Source organism: Phyllostomus discolor, chromosome 9, assembly GCF_004126475.2.
Source record: "Phyllostomus discolor isolate MPI-MPIP mPhyDis1 chromosome 9, mPhyDis1.pri.v3, whole genome shotgun sequence".
Taxonomy (NCBI): Eukaryota; Metazoa; Chordata; class Mammalia; order Chiroptera; family Phyllostomidae; genus Phyllostomus; species Phyllostomus discolor.
In genome coordinates this window covers 94,849,442-94,876,485 of record NC_040911.2, presented here as the reverse complement: position 1 = coordinate 94,876,485, position 27,044 = coordinate 94,849,442, and the positions used below count along the sequence as shown (strand labels likewise).

Here is a 27,044-nt window from a genome sequence, read left to right as displayed (position 1 = left end):
ACTGAGCATAAGAGGTCTTCCGAATCTGGTTGTTGCAGTCTCAGTAAAACCAGCACAGCACAGACAAAGCAAATAACCGTCTGTGGTCTTGACATCCACATGAGCTTCGATCATGGTCTGCCCCTTTTTTGACCATGGAGCACTTTTTGACACAGGTAAGATCCATGCCGTGGAAATTAGGCAGTTTTTTTTTTTGTCCTGGCTGGTGTGGCTTAGTGGACTGAGCACCCACCTGCAAAATAAAAGGTTGCCAGTTTGATTCCCAGTCAGAGCACATGCCTGGGTTGTGGGCCAGGTCCCCAGTATGGGACACACGAGAGGCAACCACACATTGGTGTTTCTCTCCATCTCTTTCTCCCTTCCTCCCTAAAAATAAAAATAAATTAAAAATCTTAAAAAAAAACCCCTAGAAATGCAGAATCTCAGGCCCCACCCCAGACCAACAAAAACAAAATTTACATTTGAACAAGAACTTAAGTGGATTTATAAGCACTTTAGATTGAGAAGCAAAGCTCCAAAGAGAGAGCTAAGGGCACAATCTGAGAGATAAGGAAGCTGAACAAGGACACCCAAGTTCCACCCGATCTGACAGCTCCAGGTCTCACATGTGGCTGCTCGGCGGGGTGCAGGGCAGGAAAGTGGGCTGGGATAGCAGGAGTAAGAAGGGTGGGTGGGAACTTCCCCAGTAAGCCACTTGGTGTTTTCTCCCCTCTGCCCAAGGTCTGCACAACCAGCTGCAGGCAGGGCAAACCCCAGGGTGGGTGGAGGCTGAGACCTGGGTGGTGTCGCAGTGCACCTGGGTGCGGTTTGTCTGGCTTGGAGATCTTCCTGCAGGAGCTGGGCTGGGCCCATCACCTCGGCCTGCTCTTCCCTCTGCGGGGCCCCAGCTGGTCAGCACAGGGGTTTCCTCCCAGGGAAAAAATGGTCTGTGGGGCTGTGGGCCCGAGTCACTGGGTGCAGCAGCTGGAGGAGGTGCTGGAGGTGAAATGTGCCCCCCTTGGAGCATGGGGCCATCTGTGGGGGACCCGGGGCAAGGGGCCCATTGAGAGCTCGGTCTGGAGGGAAGGGGCCTTCCCTGGCTGTCTCTCCAGACCCTAGTCCTGCTGCAGGTGACCCTCGCCTTCTCCTTTTTCAGGGCCATAGCACCTACTGTCAGAAGGCAGGTGGTTGGTCCTCTGCACCCCCCCCCCCCCCAGACTATGGTCTGGTTTAGCCTCCTTGGCAACACTGTGGCTCCAATAGCCGCTAGCATTCCTGGAGCAGGACACTATTCCAAAGAAATAGAAATGTGACACCCGTCTTACAGATGTGAGACAGATGTGGAGTCATAAAATAAGGCCACAAGGGACCAAATCCTAGTCACTCCACTGCTTGGCCCTACGGGCCGGACATTTTGAAGGACACGTGTTTCTCCTGGGAGAGAGAAGCCCAGATCCCAGGACCCTCACCCCGCCCCGCCCCACCTGAGTACTTCCAACTCCAGGGTAACTACAAGGCAGCAACATGTAGGAAAAAAAAAAAAAGAAAAAACAACAACACACCAATATATATTTATTTAATATATTCATCACAGGAGTTCAACCAGAGACTTAATTTAAAAAACAGAAATAAAACAAACAGGACACCACAACTGAAGATAGAGTCATATACAGAAATCAAGGCAAGGACAGACCATCTACGGAAGAAATAGAAAAAAAAGACAGCACCAGGAGAGGGCGGGACAGCCGGGGTCAGGGCTCTTCTTGGCTGGAGACCTGCTTCGCGTAGGTTTCTTGCACGTACTTCTTAAAGGCTGGACGAGGACAGGGAGGTCTTGGTGAGTGATAGGGACAGGAGCTGGGGGGCAAGGGGGCACCAGGGATGCAAAGGTGGGCAGAGTTTGGGGGCAGTTCCCAGGACAACAGATTCTCCCTTGGCTGCCCAGCCCGTGAGTCCCCTGCCTCCCACGAGACTGGCGAGGGGACTAGGGACCTTAGTGAGCAAGTCATTTGCACAAAGCTCTGCCTTCTATACTTAAAAAGCCCCTCAACCCACAGGGTGAACTTTCTGCTTTTACATCCAACAGGCAAACCAGGACACCAAAGCAGAGAGGAAGGACTGGCTTCCTTGCCCTTAGGACACATTCCGGAGTCATGGAGATCCTTTTGCTTGCGGGAGCCTTGGGGGGTTGGGGAGGGATCACCAGGTGCCGGGGGAGGGAGGAGGAAGGAGGAAGGGCTCACCCGTGGGGTTTTTCCAGAGCTCGGCAGCGTGTGTGTTCAAGGGGCTCTCGATGTTGGGTTCTGTGGGCGAAGAGAACAAGAGCGGTCAGCGGGGCGGGCGAGGCTGCCTGGGGGAGTCCTGATAGGCTCCCAGGCTGCGGGGGGGCGGGGCTAGCCTCAGAAGTCACCTCCCAACAGGCTCTGGATGGACAGCAGGATGGTCCTGACGTCATAGAGCGCGGACCACTTGTCCTTCAGGATGTCCAGGCAGATGTTGCCCTGGGTGTCCACGTTGGGGTGGTAGCAGGGCGTGAGGAACTTCACTGTTGGCGCGTTGTAGGGGTAGCCACTGGGGAACTCCAGGGAGAGCTTGTATCTCAGGTCCTCGTACACCTGGCGCGGGGAAACAGAGGCTCACATCCCAGCCCAAGCCGCACGTGAGGGGCTTGCTAGGACCTCGGAGTTTCTCTGGGACCTGACAGAAGGCGGTCTTACACTGGTTCCGGTGCTTTCTCTCATACCCGGTGGGGACATCAGGGACCCTTTGGCCTGAGGGCTGTAAAGTGGCACCCGAGGGTCGCCACGGCCGTGCTTTCTAGTCTAATTAGACTATTGGCTGCTAACACGTACAAGTTAGGAGATCTGGGGCACAGATCTGGAGTTCTGACTTCTCTTAAACCCGGCAGTGTAGCAGCGGAAAGCCACCCTCTTGCGACTTGTGCCCTCTCCTTGGCCAAAGTTCTTGCTTGCCCACCATTCCTTTCCTTGCTCCCTGGCCTCTGAGGAACCTAAGATGGAGAGACCTGCTTTAAACCCACCTTCTCAGTATACAGGAGGGGAGACCGGGGCCCCAGGCCCAGAGCACAGGGGTGTCCTGTTCGCCTAAAGGCTGGAAGCAGAGCTGGTGGCACTTGTAGTATTTTCACTTCCCACCTCTCCCCAGATGCCGCAAAATCACAGCCGCCCAGCCCAGCCCTACACTTACTGTGCCAGCTGCGCCGTGGATGGTCCCCACCCACTTGAAAAGGTTGTCAGACTCAGGGAAGGCAGAAATTCCTTTGTCGCCAGACATCTGGGGAGGAAACAGCACTTGCTGGGCTGTGGAGAGCACCCCTGGGAACAATGGCTGAACCCTCACCCCTTAGTCCACATTCTGATCCAAGACACAGCAGTCAGGGCAAATCAGCCAGGGCAAATCGACGGGCTTTTCTGAGGAAGCGGTTAGACTCTGGGGCCTGAACACATCCTTCTGGGGAGGAGGTTTGGGATTATGAAGGTTCAGTGCCAGGCTGACGGAGGGAGGGATTATTCAGTGACTGTCTTGGTTGCTGGGAATTCAGTTCAAAGTGCTCCTGAGTGCCCGTCCCACATGGAGCCCAGAGACTACGCACAGACCACGGAGATATACAATATGGGCACTGCAGGGCTTGGATGGAATACTCAGGGATAGTGGAGGAAAGACCATCTAGGACGACGCATCCCAAGGAGCGACAGGACTAGAGATACTAAGAGTGGAAGGAGAGCTGGGCACGGCTAAAGCTTGAGGCAGGACAATAGGGCCCGGGGAAGGCCTTCCATGGCTTCTGGGAGCTGTACTTTAGAGGGAACTTCATTGCGGGGAGACGGGATGAGGAGCGGAGGCGGCTGGAAGAAAGGCGTGGGTGGGCATATGAACTTCTTCCCGGGAGGGCGCAAACCGGACTCATCTTTTCCCCCCGTGTCTGAGCAAAGAGCCCGCTGTGCGGCGGGAGCTGCTGGTGAGTGTGCGCACAAGCGCGAGGGTGGACCCACCGGCCGGGGACCCGGGCAGGTAGTCACTCACCATGAGCGTCATCAGCTCCTGCTGTAACCTGCAAAGAAGGCGATCGGAGTCACTTGGGCGTCTGGATGGGCCCCGACTTCGGATGGTCCCATCTCCTCCCACACGGGTCTTTGTGAAGGAGCTGTCACGGAGGCTTACCCCTACCCTGAGAGGAGACTGAGCCTGGGGGCACACTCCCGTTCCCACCCGAGGGTCCCAGGGAGTCCTCAATCTCCCTGCTTCCAGGCTCTCTCGGCAGGATTCTGGCGTGTTCCTAACCCCCGCCGCTCCTCTGGCGTCTCTCCCCGTGCCAAATCACAAAATTGTTCTTCGCCGTCCCCACAAAGCCACCGAGGGTCCCCGGGACATCTTCACAGTGGCTCGTCTGCGGAGTATTCTGGCAGCATTCCTACACCTTCTGTCCTCCTTCGGGAGGGTCTCTAGGAGCAGCCCGAGCTCCTGGAGTGTCGTCCCTCCCGTAGCTCAGCTGGTCCGAGGGGGTCCCGGAAGTCTTTGCTCTCGGGCCCACTGCCCAGGACGTGCCACGCCCGGCTTTAGCCCAACAACACTCACCTCTTGCCCACGGGACCCCGGGCGGCGCCCCCGCTGGGCTCGGCTCCTTTCCGAGCAGCGGCGACGCTGGCGGCGGCTGGGTCGCGGTTCTGGGAGGCCATGCGGGCAGCGTTGGCAGGGACGGGCAGAAGACCTGTGAGAGGACACCGCTGCAACTGCAGGGCTGCGGCGCAGTCCGCTTGCATTTGAATTGCGACTCTCTGGGCGTGCTGGCCAATCCGTGGCTCGCTTGGGTTTGATCCAGCCAATGGGCAGCGCTGGAGGGCTGTCACGGTGCAACCGCTAGACTCACGCACTAGCGCGGCGGGAATCCGCTTCTGAGGGACGATTGGCTGCAGGGGCTGCCATTAAAACGAGTCTGCAGTGGATTGGTGGCCTTTGGAACAGGACGACCATTAAAGGGCTAAGAAAACGCCCACGTGGAGTGAGCTCCTTTAGGTCCAAGGCCAGGCTACCCGCGGCAGCATCCAGCAGGCCCAGCCGGCACCCTCCTCTCGGCGAAACGGGGGGGTGTTTACTCTTGCCCTGCGGCGCCAAGACCCTGAAACCGGAACCCCTGCCTCTCCCCGTTGGAGTAATGTCCTGGGCTCATCGCGCGGGCAAAAACTTGAGGCTGATGGCAGTCTAGCAGTGGACTCTCTGTTACAAAGAGGTTCATATGCGGCCTTAGCTCTAAATACTTGAGTGTTTTAACCTATAAAAATGACGGTAATAAAAGCCGTTGTATTTTTCTTCTAGTCTATCATCAACCCACCGTCGTGTCACCCATTGCATCCTGCTACTTCCACACCTTAGTTGAGTGAAGAATAAATAGAGGGACATGCCCGGACCAGTGTGGGTGGGTTGGGCCTTTGCAGGCAAAGCTAAAGGTCACCGTTCGATTTCCGCTCATATGCCTGGGTTGCTGGTTCCATCCGGCCAGGGAGTACCCGGAGGCAATCAATCAAGAAGCAAACCAACGGGATGTTTCTCTCGCACGTCCTCTCCCTTTCTTTTCCCCTCCCTTCCTACATCTCTAAAAATAAATTAAAATCTTAAAAAAAAAAGAAAGAAAGAAAGAGGGATGGCGGTGTGCAAGGTGTTCCCAGCTTCACCTCATAAAGCAAGATGCACGTGCTGGGGGATTGGAGGGGGCAACTGGCCCCTTTTCCCTCTACCCACTTCTTCTAGGCCCTTGACTAAGGCCCTGCCTCACGAGGCAGAACACACAGCAGGCTCCCCGTCTGTGTTTATTACAAACTGTTTAATTGCTTTGCCTCCTAATAACTTTACAAATACAGAACTACATGCCAGTCTGAGGATGCTCTGTAGTGAGTCACTACAGAGGAGCCCAGACACGGCTTAATGCTGCTGTCCCCCGTCCAGGCGCAGTCTCAGCGGTGGCCTCAGCCATTGGGGCAACAGGGTCTTGGAGGACGGCTGCCAGGGGGCAGCCAGGGCACTTGGCTTCAGGTCTGCGCAGGCGCTTCAGCAGCACGGTGCTCATTCTCTGTCCGCTGGGTCTCCATGTACTTTCGCATCTTGTCAACTATCCAGGAGGGTAGAACGAAGGATTTCAGCTCCTCTAACTTCAGGTCCAGGCATCCTCTGGCACAGGCATGGGGGAAAAGAGTTGAAGACAGGATGCAGGCCCAGGCTCACCCTGGGGACTACTGTAAGGCAGGGGAAGGGTACAGGGGCGGACCTACTGGATTTACCTGTAATCATCACTGGCAGCGAGGTCCCGGATGTCCTCCTCAATGAGGAGGTAGGCCTGGGGCGGAGCAAAGGAGAGTGACCATCAACTCTGATTCATTTCTATCTAACTCAGTAACACTTTATTAAACAGCTGCTTAATATAAGGGCTGTAAGGGAGGGGGCATAGTTTATAGTTTAGTAGGGAGAGTAAATAGGGAGACTGTCTGGGGGACAGTACCTTGAGGCAATCCTTCACTCAAATAGAAACTTTAATGGGTGAGGGAGTGGAAACTGGTGACTATAACTTCTTCCTCTTTTAAAAAAGGACCCTGAGCCCTGGCTGCTGTGGCTCAGTGGACTGAGCACCAGCATGTGAACTGAAAGGTCACGGGTTTGGTTCCCGGTCAGGGCATATGCCTGGGTTGGAGGCCAGGTCCCCAGTTGGGGGCATGTGAGAGGCAACCGATTGATGTTTTGTTTCCTCTCTTGCCCTCTTTCTGAAAATAATAAATAAAGTATTTTTTAAAAAGGACCCTGAGGTGCCATTAATAACGAACTGGCATGAGAACTGGCAAAATGCACACGGAAACAGGACATCGGGAGGAAGCCATGCTAACTCTAGGAACCGAGAGTATTTGGTTTTGAACTTCATGGCAGAAGGGAAAGCTGTCTAGTAACTGGGCTGTGACGTCCCGGCGTCTGTAACACTCCCCGGCACAATGCCATGGCTGCAGCGGGGGCGAGCCCTCTTGTGGGCGCGCCATGCAGAGGACGCTGTCCGTCGCATGAGAAGGAAAGTCTTCCGTGGGAAATGTTCCCTTCTAGTCTTGGGGTTGGGGATAATCGATTGTGCGTCCCTTCAGTGATCTGACTGTCTTCCTCCTAAGGGCACTGGGAACTTGGCAACAGACGAGGTGTTCTTGAGGGGGCCTAGGGCTGAATTTGTGAAAACTCCTAAGTGCGCTGGTCTCCCAGGCCAGCAATTAAATCAAACAAACAAAAAACTAGCCTTGCGCATGGCTTAATTTTAATCCTGTTTTTCCTTTTCCTTCTTATTTATGTTATGTTGCATTTCATGAATCAACGGTAAGCTCCCTGAAATCTTTTTTGAAGCAGGGTGTAGGTTTAAATAGAGTAGTAAAATAAAAGACAGCTTTTAATACCAGGAAGGAGATGGTATACTGGTGCACAAGGCCACTAGATTCTTGGGGTACCGCAATAATGCTCTAATTAACTGAGCTGCTGAGTCTGGGCGGGGTGCGGGGAGCGGGGACACTGCCTGTGACGGACAAAACCCCACCACGGTTTTAGAACTCGTGCAAGGGCGATTTTCCTAAGGTCGAGGCTTGATGTGAGCGGAAAACTCCTGTGGTCATTCCAGGAGGGGCTGCCGGGTGTGGCAAACAAGTTTTGCTCCTACTGACCAGGGGTGCTGCCCGGGGCACTGTGCTGAGGACAGATTTTCTACCGGTGTCTGGTGGCAGAGTGCTGGGATCGATGAGTGGGGGCTGTCAGCTGGCACAGTGATAAGTTGTACGAAGTGTGTCTTGTACCTGCTGTTGTACGCAGCTAACAAAATCCAAACAGGAGGGATGAGAGGTGAGGGGGTGCTGAGTGGGAGACCTAGGGACAGCGAAGGGAACCCAGGGATTGCACCCTGCCCTCTGGCATGAAGGAGTGGGCCCCCTCTGCCCTTACCAGCCTCCCTTTCTACATTCGTCAGGCTTTGGAAGTCTCGTGCATTTGGAAGTGAGCTGCCTCTCAGAGCCAGAACCCTGGCAACCTCAGCTCGGGGTGGCGGGGGGGGGGGGGGGGGGGGGTGCGGTCTTTGGCAGTGCCACGAGGGAACAGTGCTTACCATCTTCCCCCCTGTCGCCCGCATGTGATGCTGTTCTGCCAGCCAGTGCTTGTCCTGGGGGTCAGCTGCATACTGTGAGGGATGAAGTCACAGAGGAGATGTTAGCCTGGTGGGAGGGGCTCTTCTCATTCGGTCCTAGAACACACCCTTGGCCCTTGTTGGGAACCGCCCTACCTGGTTTCAGAAGCTGTAACAACCCCCGCCCCACAGCTAAGGCTGAGTAAAGGACCTTGGGACCATAAACCACTAAGGAGGCAAAGCTTATCTCCCTGGCAGGGGCACTGCCTCTGCTCCCTTTGCTTTACCCTGCTTGGCCCTGGCAGGATGACTGGTTAGCTAATGACAGGTAAGACTCCTCAAGAGAGGGACAACCTAAGACAGGCACAGTCACAAAGGGGCCCTCAGAGAAGGACTTGGGGGGCTAGAGAAAAAGGGGGAGATGGACCCCTGTCCCTTGGCTTCGACATAGCCCGGGTCCGCATTCTGTCTGGAAGAAGTCTCCTAATCTCTTGACTGTCTTACTTCCCCTGCCTGACTTAAGCCAGAAACAATGCAGTGCAGCCCTGGGCAGTAATAGGAGGTTCCCCGGGCGAACAGGCCTAGGAAAGAATGCATAAATCCTGTGAAACCTGCTTTGCTAAGAATGTTCTCAATTTTCTTATAAGGGTCCAAACAGGAAATGAGTTGGTTTCCCAAAGTTTTATAGCCCTTTAGCTAACGACCCTGACTCAGAATAAGCCCTCATAGTTCTTTGAATGTTATCTATTGTTTGATCCTTACTGCCTGACAGTGACTGATGAGCTTACCTGTATTCCTGTGCAGACGAACCCAATAAAAGCCCGTTGAGGAACAGGCTCCTGGCCTTTCTCCTCTGAGAGATCGGCCCCCTTTCCTCCCCAAGCAGATCCTGTCTTGGTAGCCTTATTCTCATCTGTGGCAGCCAGGGGCGCGGGGAGGGGGGGCTCTGTGGGCGGAGACCCCCCACAGGCCCTTAAGCAGGTCTCATCAACAAGTCCTTGTCCTAGCTGGGTGGACGTAGCGGGCACAAGGACCCCTTTAGAGCAAGTGCAGGGGAGCCCAGGGAGCCAGGGGTGGGATCTGATTTCCAGAGATTTAGTTCCCATGTAGTCCCCAACCCTCTCCTTTCTCAAAACACGGCATCTCTGACAATGAGTCGGACTGGTGGCTGTTCTTACAGAGCTCTTCTCTTTGCGAGAGCGGTCTGGGGAAGCCTGTGTAACACATGTGTGGTGGCCAGATTTACTGAAACAAGAACCAAGACACTTCATGCTCAGGGGGAGGAAGGACAGCAGCACAGTTAGGAACCCGGTTTGGGAATCAGACAAGAATGTTTAAAGTCTGGTTTCTGCCACTTACTAGATGGCGGAGGCCTGGGCAGTAATTTCCTTGAGACTCAGTTTCTTCATTTGTAAAACAGCCAGTATTAATACTTGTAGGGTTGTTAAAATCAGTAAAATGGTGCATATAAAGTGCTAAATAAATAGAGCATCTGACACATAGTGAATGCTCAATAAAGGTAGGTTTTTGTTTTTTAAAAAAATCCTCACCAGAGGATATGTTTATTAATTTTAGAGAGAGATGAAGGGAGAGAGACAGAAACATCGATCGGTTGCCTCTATTGTGCACCCTGAGTGGGGATCGAACCTGCAACCTTTTGGTGTACAGGACGACGCTCTGACCAACTGAGCCACCTGGCCTGGGCAATGAAAGTAGGTTTTATAAAGGAGGCAGAACCTCTGAAATAGAGACCAAGCTGGGAAATATGTATGGTGACGACCTTTGAGTTTAAATAATTGTTTTACTTCCCATGTAATATGAACGTCAGTCAAAGTTTTTAAAGTGTGCGCTTGTTGTCCCAGCAATCCCATCTCCAGGGTTACCCTGAGGAACCGCCCACACGCATGCACAAGCACGTCCGCTGCGGCGCTGCTCATGACAGCAAAACGGCTGCAAAGCCAAACACCCACCAGCAGGGGCGATGAGATAAATGATGGAATGTTTACTCTATGAATTCTGTACAGCTGTTAAAAATAAAACGAGGGAGACTTATTCAATAATGTGGACAAATCTCTACGGTCTCATCCATCAGATCTACAGTGGCTGGCAAACTTTTTCTGTAAAGGGCTAGCTAGTAAATATTTCAGGCTTTGTCAGCCACATACAGGGGATACATCTCTGTCACATACTATTCTTCACTTTTGAACACGCCCCCGCCCCGCCCCAAAATGTAAAACCCTTCTGCCCTGGCCGGGTAGCTCAGTTGGTTAGTGTTGTCCTGATATACCGAGGTTTGTGGGTTTGATCCCCAGTCAGGGCACATATAAGAATCGATCAATGAATGCACCAATATGTGGAACAAGAAATCCATGCTTCTCTCCCTTTCTCTTTCTCTCTAAAATATCAATAAATAAAAACATAAACAAAGTACTCTGAGAATGCAGAAATGCTGGGCTTGGCTCGCAGACCCTAGCGTGCCCTGCGCACAAGGCAAGCTCCGTCAGGGCAGGGGCCCTGTGTGTCTGGTTAGCCGCTATCTCTCTAGCACCTTGTGGACACTCTGCACTCAGTCAGCTTTTGTTTGATGAATGCATGAGTTTTGGGGTGAAGAAAAGAAAATCAGGGAACCACATGTGTACTATGAATTCAATAACATAAAATACCGCTAAGGGGCAAGGAAGGATAAACACTCGTGCGCATGCGCACAGAGGAAGGGGGAGCGAAGATGCCACCGCGGTGCTGGTGGGGCCTTCGAGGGGGGGACAGTCAGAGTCGAGGGCGAGGGCAGCTCTGTGTTTTGTTCCCCATTAGCTTCTGTGTATGCTTGAAACCTTTTACAAGAATGGGTTTGTAAATTATTTCTATAATTTGAAAAGGTTGAAGAAAAATTTGAATAATGCCTTTAGGTAAAAAAGTTGACCAAAGATATAACAGGCAGTTTCCGTAAGAAATACAAGTAGGCTGCAAATGAACTGAAAAGACACTGTCATGAGCGCAGAACTAAAGGTAAAACACATCCCTTCACTGGCTAGACTGGAAGGACTAAAATGAGAGGTAGTACCCACTGCCCCTGGTAATGAGCGTGAACTGGGAGCTCATTGCAGATGGCGGGTCCAAGAACCGGGTGATCACGCTTACAGCTCACTGAGCTCCACCTGTGCCACGTGCCAGGCACTGTGCTGGGTGCTTAACATCTTCTCTCTCTTAATTCTGCCAACCCTGCAAGTCAGTCTGTATCACTCCCACTTCACAGCTGACAAAACAGGATCAGAAGTGAGGAGCCACTCGCCCAAGGGCACACGGCTAGTAGGTGACGGGACCAGGACCGAAACCTTCTCCTAACCGTCAGGCCACAGGAAGCCAAAGTAGGTCCAAGAGCGCCTGGGGGTGATGCATCAAGGTCTCGGGGGACGTGCATCGTAGGGAACAGACACACCGGTGCGGGAGGAATACTGCGCTCCCTCCTGTACAGGTACAGGGAGCAGCAGGAGTGACGACACTGAGGAATAAGGGAGCAGGTCTGCCCTTTGAAGAACTTGAACTTGCTCAGAAGGTTGTAGACAGAGTCCATGACTCGGACCGCGGAGGGGACGTGTAGTTCCGGCAAGGGGGGCCAAGCCTTATGAACAGGTGTCAAAAACATGTCTTGCATACACATGTAGGTTTTTTTCTTAACATGTTTGGGTGCTTTCGTGACGAATACAAATTCACTTAAGAAGGTGAATGAACTCCTGGTTCCGCCCACCCACTGTTTCTCAAGCAGTGGCGCCCAAGCAGAGCTGCTCTCAGAGGGGAGTCTCTTCTTTGCAAAGGGCTGGAGCCACCGCCTTGTCCTAATCTCCTCACGGAAAATGGAATGAGGCGGCGGTTAAGAGCTCAGGCCTGGCTGAGGACAGACCCGGATGGGAATCCCGACTCACGGATTACTAGCTGAGTAACTCTGAGCAAGTCACTTAGCCCTTCTCAACCGCACGGATTTTAAAGGGCAGCTCCGTGAGATGTTGTAAGTGTAGCGCCTAAAACCACGTCTGGTGCACAAGAAATACATGAGGCAAGTAGCTAGAGGTGTTGGTGAACTGCAAAAGACAAAGGTCAAGGGTAACAAGAACCCGGATGCCCTCACTCTCAGACTGGTGTTTCTCCCAAGCTTCCCTGTGCCACCTTGAGTTCCCAGCGTCACATGTCCCCCTGCAGTGACCTGCCTGAGCCCCAGCACTCACCTACCTTAAAGAGGTGTGGGTGCTTGATGTAGATTCTCCCTCTGGTGCCCCCCATGCCCAGGGCTCTGAAAAGTAACAGACAAGGGGTAAGGGTCCCGGCAGCTGGAGTCCTGGGCGTGGACCCCTCCCTCGTTGCCAGAGCCCTCAGACTCACTTGTTGGCTCGAGACCCTAACACAAAGGTGGTCGATTCATTCAGCCGAGCTGGGTCCCACTGTGTACAAAACAGAAAGGCGGGTGAGGGTGGGGCTGATCTGTGGGGCAGAGGGAAATACTCCTCCCCCACCCCTGTACCGACACTACCTTGTCCATTACTCAAAACAGCTCACTCAAGAAACTGAATACTTACAATATGCCGGGCCCTGTGCTAGACACTGGGGATAAAGAGATGAGGAAGAGAGGGCTCTCCAGGGAGCCACGGACCCATGTGTAGGGATAATTACACCGCCCCAAGATGGGCAATGATGCAGGTGAGCGCAGGGTGTGGGGGTGCCAGAGGGGAGGGTAGTAGGAAGCCTGAAAGAGGTAGTCCCCAAGTGGATTCTGAAAGGGTGGGCGTGAGTTAGACAGGGCAGTGGGGAAGAAGAAGGGGCGGCAGGAGAGCTGGTCTGGCATGCTGGGGAGACTACAAGCGATTCTGTGTTGCCCAGAGAGAGAGACAGCACAAGTCAGGGAGTGGGAATTAAGGAGACTCGAGAGAGAGGCCGGGAGAGCCTGGAGGCACGTTTTCCTCATTCTGAAGGCTACGGGGAGTTACTGGGGGCCTCAACAGGGGGGTGGGGGCTTTAAAGATAGCCCCCCCCGTTCCCCTCCCCACCATTTGCTTTAAAGATAGCAGCCCCTCTTCTGCAAAGTGGCTGATGGATTTGAAGTGGCAGACTACAGGCGGGGGAGGGGGTGGCGGAGGGATGGGGACGGTGTGGTTCAGAGATTGCTGTAACAGAGCAGTTTGGAAAGAAAATGAGGGCCTGAGCCAGAAGAGCAGGGAATAGCAACTGTGATACATTTAGGAGGTGGAAGCACCCAGGACTGGACCGGATGCAGGGAGAGGAGGGAAAGGAAGAGGTGAAGACGGCTGAAATAGAGCATGTAAGGGAGGGCGTGAGGAAGGAGTGGGATTCCCATGTTGGACATGCGGAGTTTGACATGCTACGGGAATTTCAGGCAGGGAGGTCCAGCAGACAGTAGGGTGTTCGAGCTTTAAACCAGAGGGAGGCGCAGGACAGACTAAGAGGCAGGACAACTCTGGCGCACGCTGGTCCCTGACACCATGAGAGGGAACAACTCCTGGGACCACCCAGAGAGAGAGCTGGTGGAGCACTGGGCGTGGGGAGAGTTCTGGAGACGCCCCTCTATCTGGGGCCCCGCTGGGGAGGAACTCACAAAGGAGAAGGGGTGTCCGGGAGGGCCAGAAAGACCCGAGAGACCGGGGAGAGCGCAGGGCCACCTGGTTTACGGAGCAGACTTTTCTAGGACAAGCGTGGTCACCCCGTGAAAGTGGAGGGCCGGCAGGATGAGAGCGGGCCGTCTGTAGCAGACGCAGCCTCGACCAGGACAGTGGGCGTTGCCTATTTTACCGGGCTCCCACACAGGGCTTTGCTCAAAGGGTCTGCTGCTAAAAGGGCTTGCGACATCTGTTCTGGGGGCAACATGATCAAGAACACAGACTCTGGTGTCAACGGGCCTTGAGTTTGAGACTTGGCTCCTCACTCACTGGTGTGCAACTCTGACCAAGCCCCCAGGCCTCGGTGCATACACCGGCGTATAAGGTAACTAAATGCAACAGCTTCTGCCCATAGGGAGCTGGCAGGAGAGGAAGCTCCTCAGCTACAGAAAAGTAACAGAAGCTATTTCATAAGGTTGTTACGAAGATTAAGTGAGGTAATCCATGTAAAATTGAGGGCACTGCCTGGCATACATTAAGTCCTACAGAAGTACTGGTACCACTAGCTTTTGCAGGGAGAAGGCTTCAGCAGGCTCAAGCCTTCTCTTTGCGTTGCCCCTAACTGCAGCCCCTGCATGGGTGCCTTCCGGGTGGCCGGCACTGGGGGCAGGGGAAGGGGTGGGTGGCCCTGGCCTGGCGTGTACATGTCCTTCACCACCCCCAGCCTCTTGCCCTCAGGGAGGGCCCCAGAGCCTTGACGGAGTCTCCCTGGGAGAGAGGCCACTGCCATGCTCCCGTGTTCATACCTTGGGGCCTTCTCGGCGAATCGGTTCACAGGATTTCGGTTTCCACCTGATTGGAAGACGAGAAGAAAGGTGAATTCTCCGCGGTCAGGCCCAGGACCGGCAGAAAGTCCACTGGTGGTGGGGGGAGCTCCCCACACACTCTCACTTCGGCCCTGGGGGCCCTTCCCCCCGGCAGCCCAGCAGAGGGGATACGGAGGGAGAAAGGACTGGACTAGAAGCCGTCCCAGGACGTCGAGTCCAAGAACCTCTCTGAGCTGCAGCTCTCGTCCAGCAGGAGGAGGTCACAGCAGCAACTGCTGTTGTCGGTGAGGAATGCACTTGCTCAGGCAACGCACAAACCTCGGTATGAGGGTCACTGCTCCTCCCTCTCCCTGCCAGTGGCTGGAGCCGTCCCCATCGCCTTTACCCAGACCAGTGGGGCTCTATCTGCCTTATACGCTGGGGCTCCACGTGAAGTTTTGTTTGAAAAAAGGATTCTGTTGCTTTAAAGATCTTTGAAAATGACTATCCTAGAGGGAATGGAGGAATTTTGCCCCTTATTAGCTGCATGACCTTGGGCAAGTAATTCTCTGAGTCCGTTTCCTGATCTGCAAACGAATCATACCTTCATTAGAGGGTGGCTGTATGGATTAAAAGGTATAAATGTAAGGTGTTCGGACCAGTTATGGTACATTATAAACAGTCAATATATACTAGCAGTGAAGAAGAGTCTGGTGTTTAATCGGGTTGGGCTGAACCGTTCTGGGGCAAACGCAGGTAAAACCACCTCCTCCTTGCTGCGTTCTTCTCCTGCCCCGCGACCCTGGGTAACCCTGGCGCCTCGCTGCCTGAGCCGAACACGCCTGATGTCTAATGGAACAGGACTCTGGTCTCTCTCCCTCCGAGCCTGTCCCCTCCCTGCTGCTCCCCTCGGCTCCACCGGGTCCTACTCACACCATGCCAGTGGCTGCCCGGTCATTCGACAGGATGTGTCCCGGAGGCCGTCCCTTCCTCTGCCACAGAGAACAGCTGTCAGAGGCCTGACCCCGTGGAAGCCCCACCCCACCCCACTGGCAGGTGCAGGGTCACTGGTGGAGACGGTTCTTCCAAAGAAACCAATGACGCTTGAGAGTGAGCAGGGAGAGTGAGTGTTTCCAGGGCTCTTCCCCCTCAGGCCAGAAAGGCCCCAGGGTGTACTGGGGAAGCCCACCCCCTTCTCTGGAGCTTCGAGGCCCTTTCCCAGCCAGGGAACACGGAGAAGGTTTACCTTTTTGGGAATGGGACTTCCTCGATGGGCACCCTCCTCTTCTGTCTGCCGACCTCGCTGCAGAAAAAGGAAGGGGAGTCGGGGAAGGCCAGTGCCTGGGGCTGTGGCACCTGGGGACTGCGGAGGACTGGGCTCCCGGACCACGCCCCCCAGCCCCTCCCGGAGCCAGGCCTCAGAAACGCTCCCAGCATGGTGCTAGTTGGACCTGGTCCTACAAATGGAAGGTACAGGGAACCCCGGTCTGATCGGCCTCCCCCTCCGATACCCCGGGGCAGGGGCTCTGACCTTTATCCCCGGAAGCTCATGGGTCAATCTGGGTATGACCTTTTCTCCATCTGAGAACAGCAGTTTAGCCTGGAGGGAAGAGACCATGCTCAACGTCACCACTTTGGCGGCGGTGGCCTCTCTGCCTTCCTTTTTACAGACTCGCTCCGAACTGGGTCAGGGCTGTGGGTCATGGTCAGTACAAGGGCTCTCCGAGACACGCACGTAAGTAGGTAGCTATACTTTAAAAACTTGTATAATTAATGATCACTGTTTAAAAATTAGAAAATGCAAGTAAAATAATCAAACCTGCCATCTCAGTACCCACGGAATATTTATTGTTAACATTTCAGTGCACATTCTTCTTCACTGTTTTCCATGTAAATACGTACTATAGGTGTTTTCTAGCTAAGTGTGTCGATATACTACACATTCCTCAGCAAGCTGCTGCTTTCACTGAATAAGCACTGCGCGCCTAGTGGGTAAGTGCTGGGGATGCAGCAGGGAGCAGTAACACAAGCAAGGCCCTTACTTTCGTGCAGCTTACATTCTGTGGGCGATCTGAGTAATGAGCATATCAACAAGGTGACTTCAGATCACGGGAAGTGCTCTGAAGAACACACCGCAGGCAGATGGGACAGGGTCGGGCCAGAAGGGAGGGCCCCTCAGGCAGGCGGTCAGGCGGGGTGCGGCCTCGCCCAGAGGGCCGCCTCCGGGCTGCGGCGTGGAGACGAGGAGCCTCAGCACAGCCATCTCCGAGCAGCTGCCTCCTTCTGGAAACGCTTTTCTATGGGCTCCTGTGGCCACGCTTCCCTGGTTTTTCTCCCTTTGCTCCAGCCACTCTGTCTTAGCCGCCTTCGCTGGCTTATCCCCCTCGACCTGGTTCTGTTCACGCGTCCTCTCTCCTCAGATACCCTACTGGCTTTCCTCCGTGCTTGCGGCTTCAACCAACATCTCTGAACTGATGGCTCTGTAATTTTTATCTCCCACTGCAGCCTCCTCTTAGTGCTCCAGGTTTACGTAAGAGTCTGCCCAAGTCCACGTGTGGCTGCCCCAAATAGGCTGAGTCCTAAAGCGAACCATGATTGTCTCCTCCCAAAGTCCCTTTTCCATGCAGAGTGCACGCGTCTCCACGCACATGTCTGTATTGTTATTTCACATGTGTCTGCCTAACAGGGGTGTAAGTTCTATGGGAGCAGGCACTCTGCTCTCTGTTTGCCATTTGTTCATTCGTTCCCCTGTTCACTCACTCACTCACTCACTCGTTCACTCGACAAACAGTGTACTCATATTAATAGTCATGTTCTAGGGCTAGGAATATAGCAGTGAGCAAGATCAGGCCTCAGCTCTTACAAAACTCAAGATTTTGCCCTGGCTGGTGTGGCTCAGTGGCTGAGTGCCAGCCTGCGAGCCAAAGGCTAGCCAGTTGGATTCCCAGTCAGGGCACATGCCTGGGTTGTGGGCTAGGTCCCCAGTAAGGGGTGCGCAAGAGGCAACCACACACTGATGTTTCCCTCCCTCTCTTTCTCCCTCCCTTCCCGTCTCCAAAAATAAATAAATAAAATCTTTAACAGAACCCTTCAAGATTTTAGCAGAGGTGGGGGTAAGGGGGAGGCAGAAAATAGATACATGAACTATTAATTTCAAATGGAAATAGTGGCAATGAACAAGCGAGGTGACCGAGAATGCCTGGGGGTGGAGAAGGAAGTGAGGCGAAGCCACTCTGGAGGGAGAGGCCAGGGATGGCCTCCCTGATGAGCTGATACGTAAGCTGAACGTGAAGAGAAGCAGCAGCTGGCTATGTAAAGAGCTAAGGGCAGAGCACGCCCGGCACTGAGAGCAGCGAGTGAGTGCAAAGGCCCTGGGCTGATGAGCTGGAGAAGCGGAAGTACGGCCCCAGTGTAGTCAGTGGGGACAGGGGTGATGAGGCGAAGTTAAAGAGGCAGCAATCTGCCCACGTAGGGCTCTGCGGGCCATGGTGAGGCGTGAGGGTTTTATTCTGCCTGCAAAGTGAAGCCACCAGGGCGCTTTAAAGAGCAGAGGGGGACAACCTGAGTCACCTTTAAAAAGGTGGGTCTGCGTGCTGGGAGAATGGATGGGAAGGCAAAAATGGAAGTAGCCCAGGGATGAGATAAATGTTCGGAATCGCCAGCAGTTAAATTTTTAGGCTTCAAAGCCCAGGACCAGACAGAACCACCTGGAAGGAGAATGAGCCACAGGAGAGAGGGATCTGAGCACTGAACCCAGGAGTGTGCCCACAGCCCGGGGGGCGGGGGGGCAGCTGGAGCCCAGGTGGAGAGGATGCTCGGGCCCAGGAAGCTGAGGGAGGGGGGCCAACGAGGCTGCAGCCAAGAGAGGAGCATTCTAAGGAACATGACATGATCCAGGGTGACAAACGCCACAAGAAGCCGAGTAAGCTCTCACTGACGGGATAGAGTTCTGCCCTTTCAAAGCTGAGGTCCAGGCCTCGATCCTGCTCTTCCCTGAGGCTGTGCCCGAGCAGCTGGCCAGCCAGTCTTCTCATGGTAATTACCCTCATAGAACTGAACTCACAGCAGCCCTTGCGGCTTTGATTATGCAGAAAGTTCCATGTCTGACAGCTAATGGCTTCAGAGTCGAGCAGGGTCTGGGTGGTGCTGACAATTCCTGTTAATAGTAGCAGCTGACACATGCGAAAGTTCACTACTATCTTGGGGACATTTATAGACCTGATGTCACGCCTCCTGACCACGCCCCGAGAGGCAGGGAGGCAGAAAGGGTGACAGTCCCCGTGCTGCCAGAAGGGGCTGCGACTACCTGAAGGATCAAGTCACAAGCACTCGCAGAGGTGAGACGGGTCTTGGCTATTCTAACTCTCGCTTGTCCTGAGCCACAGTTTCTTCATGTGTAAGTCAGGGATTAAAACGTGTCTTCTGCACAGGGTCTCTCCAGACGCAAGTGAACAGACGGCGTGAGGACACCTAACGCAGGACCCGGCACACGGTAACTGTTTCCCTCCCCTTCTGTCAGCAACACCTCCGGGTGCTTCCCTGTCTGGGTGCAGGGGCTTCCCCAGCACCCCCACAGATGGTGGGATCCCATTTCTCAGCGGAGCCCCACAGGCGGAGCCCCGGGCCTGCCTCTCCCGTCCTGTTTGGGCTCACCTGCTCCAGGCAGCTCCGACAGGCCTCCTGGATCAGCTGCTCCGCGTCCACCTCCTCCCCGACGTTGTCCCGCACGTTCAGTGCTGCCTTCTGGAAGAACTAGGGGGGGTGCCAGGAGGGAGAGTCAGAAGTCCTGCTAACCTGCATCAACTTGAAGGAAACTGAATATAACAGAGAAGCTTTGGCCCTTCTCCCATCTGGGAGCCGGGGAGGCTGCCGGGAACAGGGCTCTGACGGGGGCCGTTGCTGCCGGCTATCGGCGGGGTCTCCAGAACCAGAGGGGGCACACAGCTCTGCTTAAAACTGAAGGTGTTGATGCTCGAGACGAAACTGAATTCTGTTTGGGCGAGAGGTGTGCTGCTGTGTACGAAGCAACACAGTGACTCCTGGAGGCAAACCGAGCAGAGCCCGAGGCACCCGGGGCAAGGAACCAGGACTCGCTGGAACAGCGGCTGCCTTGCGCCGGATTCCGCAGCCGAATTCCGCAGCAGCCTTCCTGCTGAGGCTGCCGGACGTGGAATCCATGTGACGCTGTGCCCCTCAAGGACTTAAACTTATTGAGAAGCAAATAAAAATGGACTGGTTGTCTTGTATATTTGTTAAATGGCTTAAACATAAAAAAAAAAAAAAGAAGAAGAGAAGCGTTTATCATACCCTCACACAGAAGGGAACAGGGACCGTGCCTGTGGCTCTGAGGTCAGGCAGACCTCCGGCGGTGTCCCAGGCTCACCACCCACTCTGTCCTTGTTTAAAGGGGAGCACAGCACAGAGGCGCCCACAGGACAGTCACTGCAGCATTAGCATGTAAATAGTGCAAAATCAAATAGCCTAAATGTCCAGGTACAATTCAAGTAAATTACGGCAGAGCCATACCGTAAATGTGCAGACATTAAAAATCATGGTAAGGATATACAGGAAACACATTTTTGACACAAAAGGGGTTCATGATATGCTGCCGAGTGAAAGGAAGTGAGTTATAAGATAGTTTGGCCATCACAGGAGCCTATTTCTGTAAAATAGCAAAAAGCAAACACTGAGACAAAAGAACTGTAAGAATATACAATAAAGTAACAGCAGTGATATCATGAATGACCGCTTTCTCATCTGTATTCTCTCAATTTTTAGAGTGTACCTGAGTTCATTCTGCAGAAGAGAAAGGGAACACCAACTGTCATGGGACGGGAGGAGCGAGGCCTGGTCAGGGCCCCAGGGTGATGGTGGCTCCCGCTGCCTGGGGACAGGGAAGGCAGGTCATCCCACCAGGTGAGAGGAAGAGCTTGGGCCTGAAAACACCGGGGGCAAGGTGAGGGGGTGCCCAAAGGCACCGAGAACACGCTGCTAGCGAGAGCCCGAGTCGTGTGTCTGGAACTAGGTGTTAGTTCTCCCTGGCACGTAGAAAAACTCCCGGAACCTACAACCAGTGCTCCCGCAGTGGGAGACAACGCAGGAACGCACGGTCATCTTACATTCAGCAAGGCCGAAAGCCTTGGCTGTTAACAAAGAGAGAGGCGAGAGGGGCGCGAAAGCAGTGAACTAGAGTCCTCAAGAGTTTGGAAGGAAGACTCTTCAGGCAAATTAAACAGATTGATCAGAGAGTTTGACTTTAAAACAAAGACTACGTGAAAACTGGTGTTTCATGTTGACTATATTGGCAAAATGAAAGCTTGTTGTTGTAATTTGGACCTTTTATGGCCAGCCTGTGAGCTAGGCAGTGCAGCGAATACACAGGGGTGGGTGTGTGCACGCTGCCTTGGGACCTGAGGATGAATTCCGGCGATGAATCAGGCATTCTCTCTCTCCTTTCTTTCCTTTTTTGAGTCAAGCATTCTCAGACACTTGTGGTAGACATGCAAAATGGCACAACCTTTCTGGAGAGACACTTTCCCAAGAGAAAGGGATGTCTTCCCCTTCACCCACCAGTTCCATCCCTAGGAATTCATCCCCCGGAAATACTCCCCCCAGTGAACTGAAGCTGCGTGTTCGGAGTGTCCGACGCAGCACTGTCTGCGCCAGAGGAAAACCGGCACTGACCCCGAACGCTCTAGGCACTGGCTAATTAAATTACGCCACAACCATACAACAGACCACTCTGCAACGATCACGAAAGAATCAGGGTGCGCTATTATGTGATGACCTAGAAACATGACCGAAATGTACTGCTAAATAAAAAAACTGAGCGGCCCAACAGTGTGAGCAAACTGATCCTACATATATTTTAACATGAGTGTGTGTGTGTGTACACGCACTCACAAACACGGAGACAATACAGTCACTGCTACCAGTGTGCGTTTTAGTGATTTTGCAGCTGCCCAGGGCAAATCACTTAGACAGTACTTTACTTCTCTTTCTTTCATCCTACACATCCCAATCACCGGCAGATCCTATGGATACTTTTCAAATCACATACAGAATCTTGACTCTTCTCCAACATCCTCACTGCTAACACTCAGGCCACTATTATCTCAAGCCTCGTAACTGGCTCTCCTGCAGTCTCTTCTCCATACAACAGCCAGAATAACGCTTTAAAAATGTCCAGATCACATGTTCTGCTCAAACTCTCCAAAAGCCTTTGTTACTCATAATAAAATCCAAGGTCCTTACCACAGCCCCAAGGTTCTCCCTGTTGTATCTCTGATCGCCTCTCCTACTCCTCTCCTCTGGCTCGGTCTCCCCCAGGCACACCTCGCTGCTTTGAAAGCTCCAAGCACAGTCCTGCCTCAGGGCCTTTGGCCTTGTTCCCACGGCTGGGGTGGCTTCTCCCCCAGGTCTCTGCATGGCTTGTTCTCTCCTCTCCTCGCTTTATTTAGATCCCGGCCTAAATGTCCTTCTGCCAGAGGGCTTTCCCAGCAGCAGTCTATGAAACAGCACCCCTGCTCCCCACTGGCCACCCCCTCCCCTTCTCTCTGGCACTCCCTAACAAAGTACAACCTTGCTAACAGAGGACAAGGACATTGTCCGTTCTGTTCACTGCTCCATCCCCAGTGCCTGGAACAGTGCCTGCCATTACAGTGGGTGCTCAGGAAGCACTTGTGGAAGGAGTGAGTAAACACAAGAGAAGGTTTAGGGAAAAAAACCAACAAAACAAAAAACAGAGTTCAGTCTGAAGCATCCGTGAGGCATTCTTGTAGAACCATGTAGAAGTTTACAGTCCTAGGTAATAATTTTCTATAATAATAACGGTGATATTATTAAACAAGTAATAAAAACACTAGCTTTGTTCCAAGCACAGTTCTGATCATATTCCACTTACGTAACTTCATTCTCACAATATAGCTTGGCAAAAGAGGTATTCGAATTAGCCCCAAAAAGGGGGTTCAGAACTGGAAAATGCTGGGTGTCTGTGTGTCCTAGAGGAAGCCAGGGGGATAACGACGCAGGAAGGGACTGCTCCCGGGTCCTCCTCCCTGCTGCCGCTTTACCTTCGTGCCCCTCTTACCTTCATGTACTTGTTGAACACGGTCTGGATCTCCTCGTTGATGCTGGGCTGCAGCACGGCTCGCAGGAGGTCCATGGAGATGGCAGGGTCCGTGAAACTGCACACAGGAGGGAGGCACAGTCAGCGGACATGTCCCAAACACACCCTTTCTCAGTCCGCCCAGCCAATGACTGACATAGTGTCCTTTGATGACACTAACAGTTTTTACTGAGAACTAGCTCTGTGCCCGGGTTCTCTGTAAACGACACAGATGCATGCCTTTATTTCATTCTTGTAGCTCTATGCAATGAGTGTTATTATTGGCTGGTGGCAGAGGGAGGGAGAGAGGTAGGCGGGCTAGGTTGGGCCACCTCCGGTCCCAGCCGTGTCTCCCTCTCCCATCCCGCTGCAGGCCCACGATGCTGTGGTACCAGACCTGGGAGGAGTTCAGTCCGGTAGCCGAGAAACTCTGCCTCGCTGCCCCTATGAAGGCACGTGTGGTTCTCAAATACAGGCATTCTGATGCAAGTTTGTGTTTGAAAGTAATAGATAATTTACTTTCTTTGGTGTATGGAACAGTCTAAGCTCAAGATGTAAAGAAGATTGAGAAATTCCACAGTCAACTAATGCAACTTAAGGTAGCGAAGGAACCCACAGTGTTGCCATGGAAACAGACTGACTTGTTTGAAATGAAGACTGTTTGCCATGGTCTCAGGAACTAAGTTCCTTCTGAATTTGAGAAAGCACTGGGACAGAAAATACTTCATGTAACTAAGTGGGCTGTTCAGAAGCCGAGAGATCATTTTTTGTACTTTGTTTTTGAATATTTACTTTACAGAGCTAGGAATGTAAAGGCTTTCAGTTAGCAAACTTTTACTTATTTTTGGAAACTGTACAGGAAAGGTGGCTATCTTGGAAACTTTCTGCAGATTATGTGACACTGGGTAAAATATATAGTTACTTCTTTTGGTAAGTTTGTATCAATAATTTGAAAACGAGACATCGAGAAAAGCCCATTTTTCCTTAAGTTTATTCATCTTTAAAAGAAAGTAAATGTAACCATTGTGCTGGGCTGATAGATTTCCATAAAATACGTGCAGCTGATGACCACGAAATATAAGACCTGGTAACCAGACTTAACTGTGCACAGCAGTATACCTGATCATGTGCAGTAGTGCAGCCTCAATGGTATCTGAAAGTAATTATGAAAACAGGTATGCTTTATCTTGACCTTTCCAAACTTAAGCGACACTTTTGAATACAAGGACTTACATATAGTATTATCGGCTGGTTGCCAGACTCTGAATCGGAGCCTTCCGTGTTCAAACCGTATGAACGGAATGATCACTGATGGTCCGAAGCCACCATATTACAGGACACTTGTCACAGATTTCCAATGTACAGTTTCTCAGGAGGGCTGAGAATCACCTGAGCTGTTAAACCTTTCCGTGCCTCTCTGCTTCCCCTGTCTGCTTCCCCACTTCCTTAACCAGGCGTTAAGCGCGACTGTCAACCCTTACGTTTTCCACTGAACCAGAAGTATAATGTTATTCGCTATTTACTTTATATTTATAATCTGAATATTACCACCGAAGGGTAATGTTCACATGTTGATTCCTACATTAAAATATTTTTTGTTAGGAATTTGTCATGTTGAGCAACACTTTAATAAGGAAAGTTCCATTAGCTGTATGAATTTTGACATGTTTCGGAGAGGTCAGTAAGTAAAATATTATGTATATATCATTTCTCTTGAAGTTTTTAACTCTGTAAGAATTACTGATTTCTTGACTGGAGTATACTGTAGTCATACAGTCTAAAATGGGCCTAATGATACAGTAAGTAAATTTTGTGTTTTGTTTCTTGGTACTTATTACATTTCTCTGAGCCGTATGTTGATGGCCAGGTTCTCTTCTTGGAAAGTAATCAACTAGTGTAGGGCTAAAAAAAAGTGTAAAGTACTATATAATACAGAAAAGTCTATACACGTTAGCAAACAGTGTTCATGAACATTCATTTACTCGTTATCCAGGTGAAGAAATATAATCAGCAGCCCAAAGGCCCATCCTGTGCTCTCTTGCTTCCCTTTTATTATTTAATAATAATAATAATAATAATTCACCATTCATTATTTCTCTATATTACCACAGGGTTATAGTACCCTGTGGATGCTATTTTTTAACCTCTATGCTACTCTGCCTCTTTAGAGCCCTCAAACACAGAGCTAGTGGGGGTTAGGGTTCCAAGATACTGTGTAATCCACCTGTTCCCCCTATTTTGTACATGAGTTCAGAGGGGGAAGCGACCTGATCAAAGTCATACAGAGTCACGGAATCTGAGTCTCCGCTTTCCCAATCCAGTGCTCTTTCTACTGCCTGACCACCTCTTCTCAGCTTCTACACCTAGGACAGGACCCCAAAGCTACCTTCCAAGGCAGTGCCTGGGCGGTAAGTCCCACCCAGAGTCAGCCTTACCTGGTTGTCATCTGTGATCGGCGGCCCCTTCGCTGCACCTGCCGGTGCTTTATCATTATGTTCCAAGGGTTCTGTGGGGACCAAGGGAGCAGATGTCACCGAAGTCTGCGACACTGGGGTGAAGGTGGTGGGTGGGTATGATGAAGTTAAAGCTAGAGCGCTGCTTCTCAGGTGCTTACACCACCTCTCCCACGGTGGGGCGGGGATGGGGGGGGTGGTGGGCAGTGATTGGAAGGCCCTGCCAAGGGACGAGAAACTCAGGGAGAGTTTCCTGCCTCAATAGTCCCGACCCCACCTTTTCAGGTACGGCTGGAGGGAGGGACTCAGTGTTTACTAAGGGCCCGTTCTGTGGCATCTGATATGCTGGGCACTTTACCTGCATTTATACCCCATCCCCAACGCAACCTTATGAGGCAGATACTAATCATCTCCGTTTTATAGAAGAGGAAACTGGAGCTCAGGGGGAGGTGACAGCCTGGCCCACGTCGTCTAGCGAGGAGGGCAGCACCAGAATTTGATTCCAGGCCGTCGGACTGCGAAAAACGCCAACCCCCTCGGCAGCACCAGCCACCGCGTTCCCTCGCCCGCGGGCTAGGGTCCAAGGAACCCGAAGCCCTGCCGGCCCGAGCCCAGGCCCGGCCCGGCCTCCCTGGGGACAGTCTTACCGTGAGAACCAGCTGCCCCGCTGCACCCGAGTCTCCCAGCTCCGGGCCGCCCCGCTCTGCTCCGCCGGGTCCCCGCGGCTGCTCGGCGTCGCCAGTGGCCCCCATGGCGCCCCCGACCCTCACAAGCCCGGGCCGACTCTGCCAGTGGGCCGGAAAGTGGCTTCGTGACGTCATTGGAACGCGCGGCTGCCTGCCCGAAAGCGCGACGCAGTGAGCTGCGGAGTTACCATGGGAACCAACCGCCGCGTCTGCCGGGAAACCCGGACGCGAACTCTCAGAAGCCATGAGGGGGCGGGGTGTGTGAAGGGAGGAGGCGAGGGGAGGATCGTGGGGGCGGGGCTCCCTTCCCGGAGGGGTGGAGTCTCGGGTGTGGACAGGGCGTGTTCAGTCAAGAACCTTTCTCAGTCTGGAAAAGTGCGGGGCCTAGGCAGGGGAGCAGGTTTCCAAGGCTTGGGGTTAGGGAACGTAGGGGGGGCGTTTCGTACAGTGGCGCCTGCAGTTCATCTTTTGCAAACTGTAGATTTTAATATGGCCGGTACTCAGCCCCTGGATTGGAGTGGCCTAATGCGGGGGCCGGGAAAACCAACAGCAGGAGGCCCATGCCACCCCTAACACTCTTTGCGGCCCTCACCCCAGGGCTGCCTCTTAGGTCTGCAGGTATCAGAATGAAAGTTGGGACTTGGGCCGTGGATTCCTCCAGCCCCAGGGAGATGAGCTTCTCTCCCCAGACTGGTGATTCTGGGATGGGTCAGGGATGCAGGGGTTTAACAGCTGTGGCATTCCCCAGAGCTCCCCTTAACTCTGCCATATAGATAAGACGGCCCTGAACAGAATTGGGTCCATTAATGAAAGGTAGAGAAAGTTAGTTTTTCCAGGTCACACTGTAGGGTAGTTGAAAGTACATGAGTTTTGCAGTTAGACAGATCTGAATTCAAATCCAGATGATGTAGTGATTTAAGAACTATGGAATTGGACTGCTTATCTTTGTTTTACCATTTACCAGCTGTGTGACCCATGCTCCTTTCTCTGCCTCGGTTTTCCCATCTGTAGAATGGGTACAATAGTAACAAACTCATAAGATTGCCGCGAGGATTGAGTTAATTCGTGTAAAACGTTTAGAACTAGGGTGCAGCTCTGACTGATGTGGCTCAGTGGATTGAGCACTGGCCTGCGGACAAAAAGATCGCCAGTTGGATTCCCAGTCAGGGCACATGCCTGGCGTGTGGCCCAGGTCTCCAGTTGGGGGCATGTGAGAGGCAACCCACCTGGCACAGGAAAACCCTCAAACAATGCTACCTGT

General features: G+C 52.8%; 2 protein-coding genes across 2 annotated transcripts; both read right to left on the bottom strand.

Annotated features, from left to right (window-relative positions):
- Positions 1-1,540: 1,540 nt before the first annotated feature.
- UBE2C (ubiquitin conjugating enzyme E2 C) lies at positions 1,541-4,744 on the bottom strand. The gene is made up of 6 exons (XM_028524595.2): positions 4,576-4,744; positions 4,024-4,051; positions 3,187-3,273; positions 2,390-2,594; positions 2,223-2,282; positions 1,541-1,792 (listed from the first exon to the last, which is right to left on the bottom strand). The coding sequence occupies exons 1-6, from the start codon at positions 4,674-4,676 to the stop codon at positions 1,731-1,733; spliced, it is 543 nt and encodes a 180-aa protein (XP_028380396.1). The 5' UTR covers positions 4,677-4,744; the 3' UTR covers positions 1,541-1,730.
- Positions 4,745-5,797: 1,053 nt separating this feature from the next.
- On the bottom strand, positions 5,798-25,927 carry DNTTIP1 (deoxynucleotidyltransferase terminal interacting protein 1). Its single transcript, XM_028524130.2, has 13 exons — positions 25,745-25,927; positions 25,080-25,150; positions 22,627-22,723; positions 19,191-19,289; positions 16,069-16,137; positions 15,784-15,840; positions 15,471-15,529; positions 14,538-14,583; positions 12,503-12,561; positions 12,353-12,413; positions 8,111-8,182; positions 6,273-6,328; positions 5,798-6,162 (listed from the first exon to the last, which is right to left on the bottom strand). Exons 1-13 carry the CDS (start codon positions 25,916-25,918, stop codon positions 6,024-6,026), a joined length of 1,059 nt encoding a protein of 352 aa, XP_028379931.2. The 5' UTR covers positions 25,919-25,927; the 3' UTR covers positions 5,798-6,023.
- Between the last annotated feature and the right edge of the window lie 1,117 nt (positions 25,928-27,044).

Excerpts from the sequence above, each read along its gene's own strand:
- UBE2C (XM_028524595.2), bottom strand. The coding sequence starts at position 4,676 with ATGGCCTCCCAGAACCGCGACCCAGCCGCCGCCAGCGTCGCCGCTGCT. Across the intron at positions 3,274-4,023 it reads AGGAGCTGATGACGCTCATG|ATGTCTGGCGACAAAGGAAT; the intron begins GTGAGTGACTAC and ends TTTCCTCCCCAG. Across the intron at positions 2,283-2,389 it reads CATCCAGAGCCTGTTGGGAG|AACCCAACATCGAGAGCCCC; the intron begins GTGACTTCTGAG and ends CTTCGCCCACAG.
- DNTTIP1 (XM_028524130.2), bottom strand. The coding sequence starts at position 25,918 with ATGACGTCACGAAGCCACTTTCCGGCCCACTGGCAGAGTCGGCCCGGG. Across the intron at positions 22,724-25,079 it reads CGATCACAGATGACAACCAG|TTTCACGGACCCTGCCATCT; the intron begins GTAAGGCTGACT and ends TCCTGTGTGCAG. Across the intron at positions 14,584-15,470 it reads CGGGCAGCCACTGGCATGGT|GTGGAAACCGAAATCCTGTG; the intron begins GTGAGTAGGACC and ends TCTTCCAATCAG.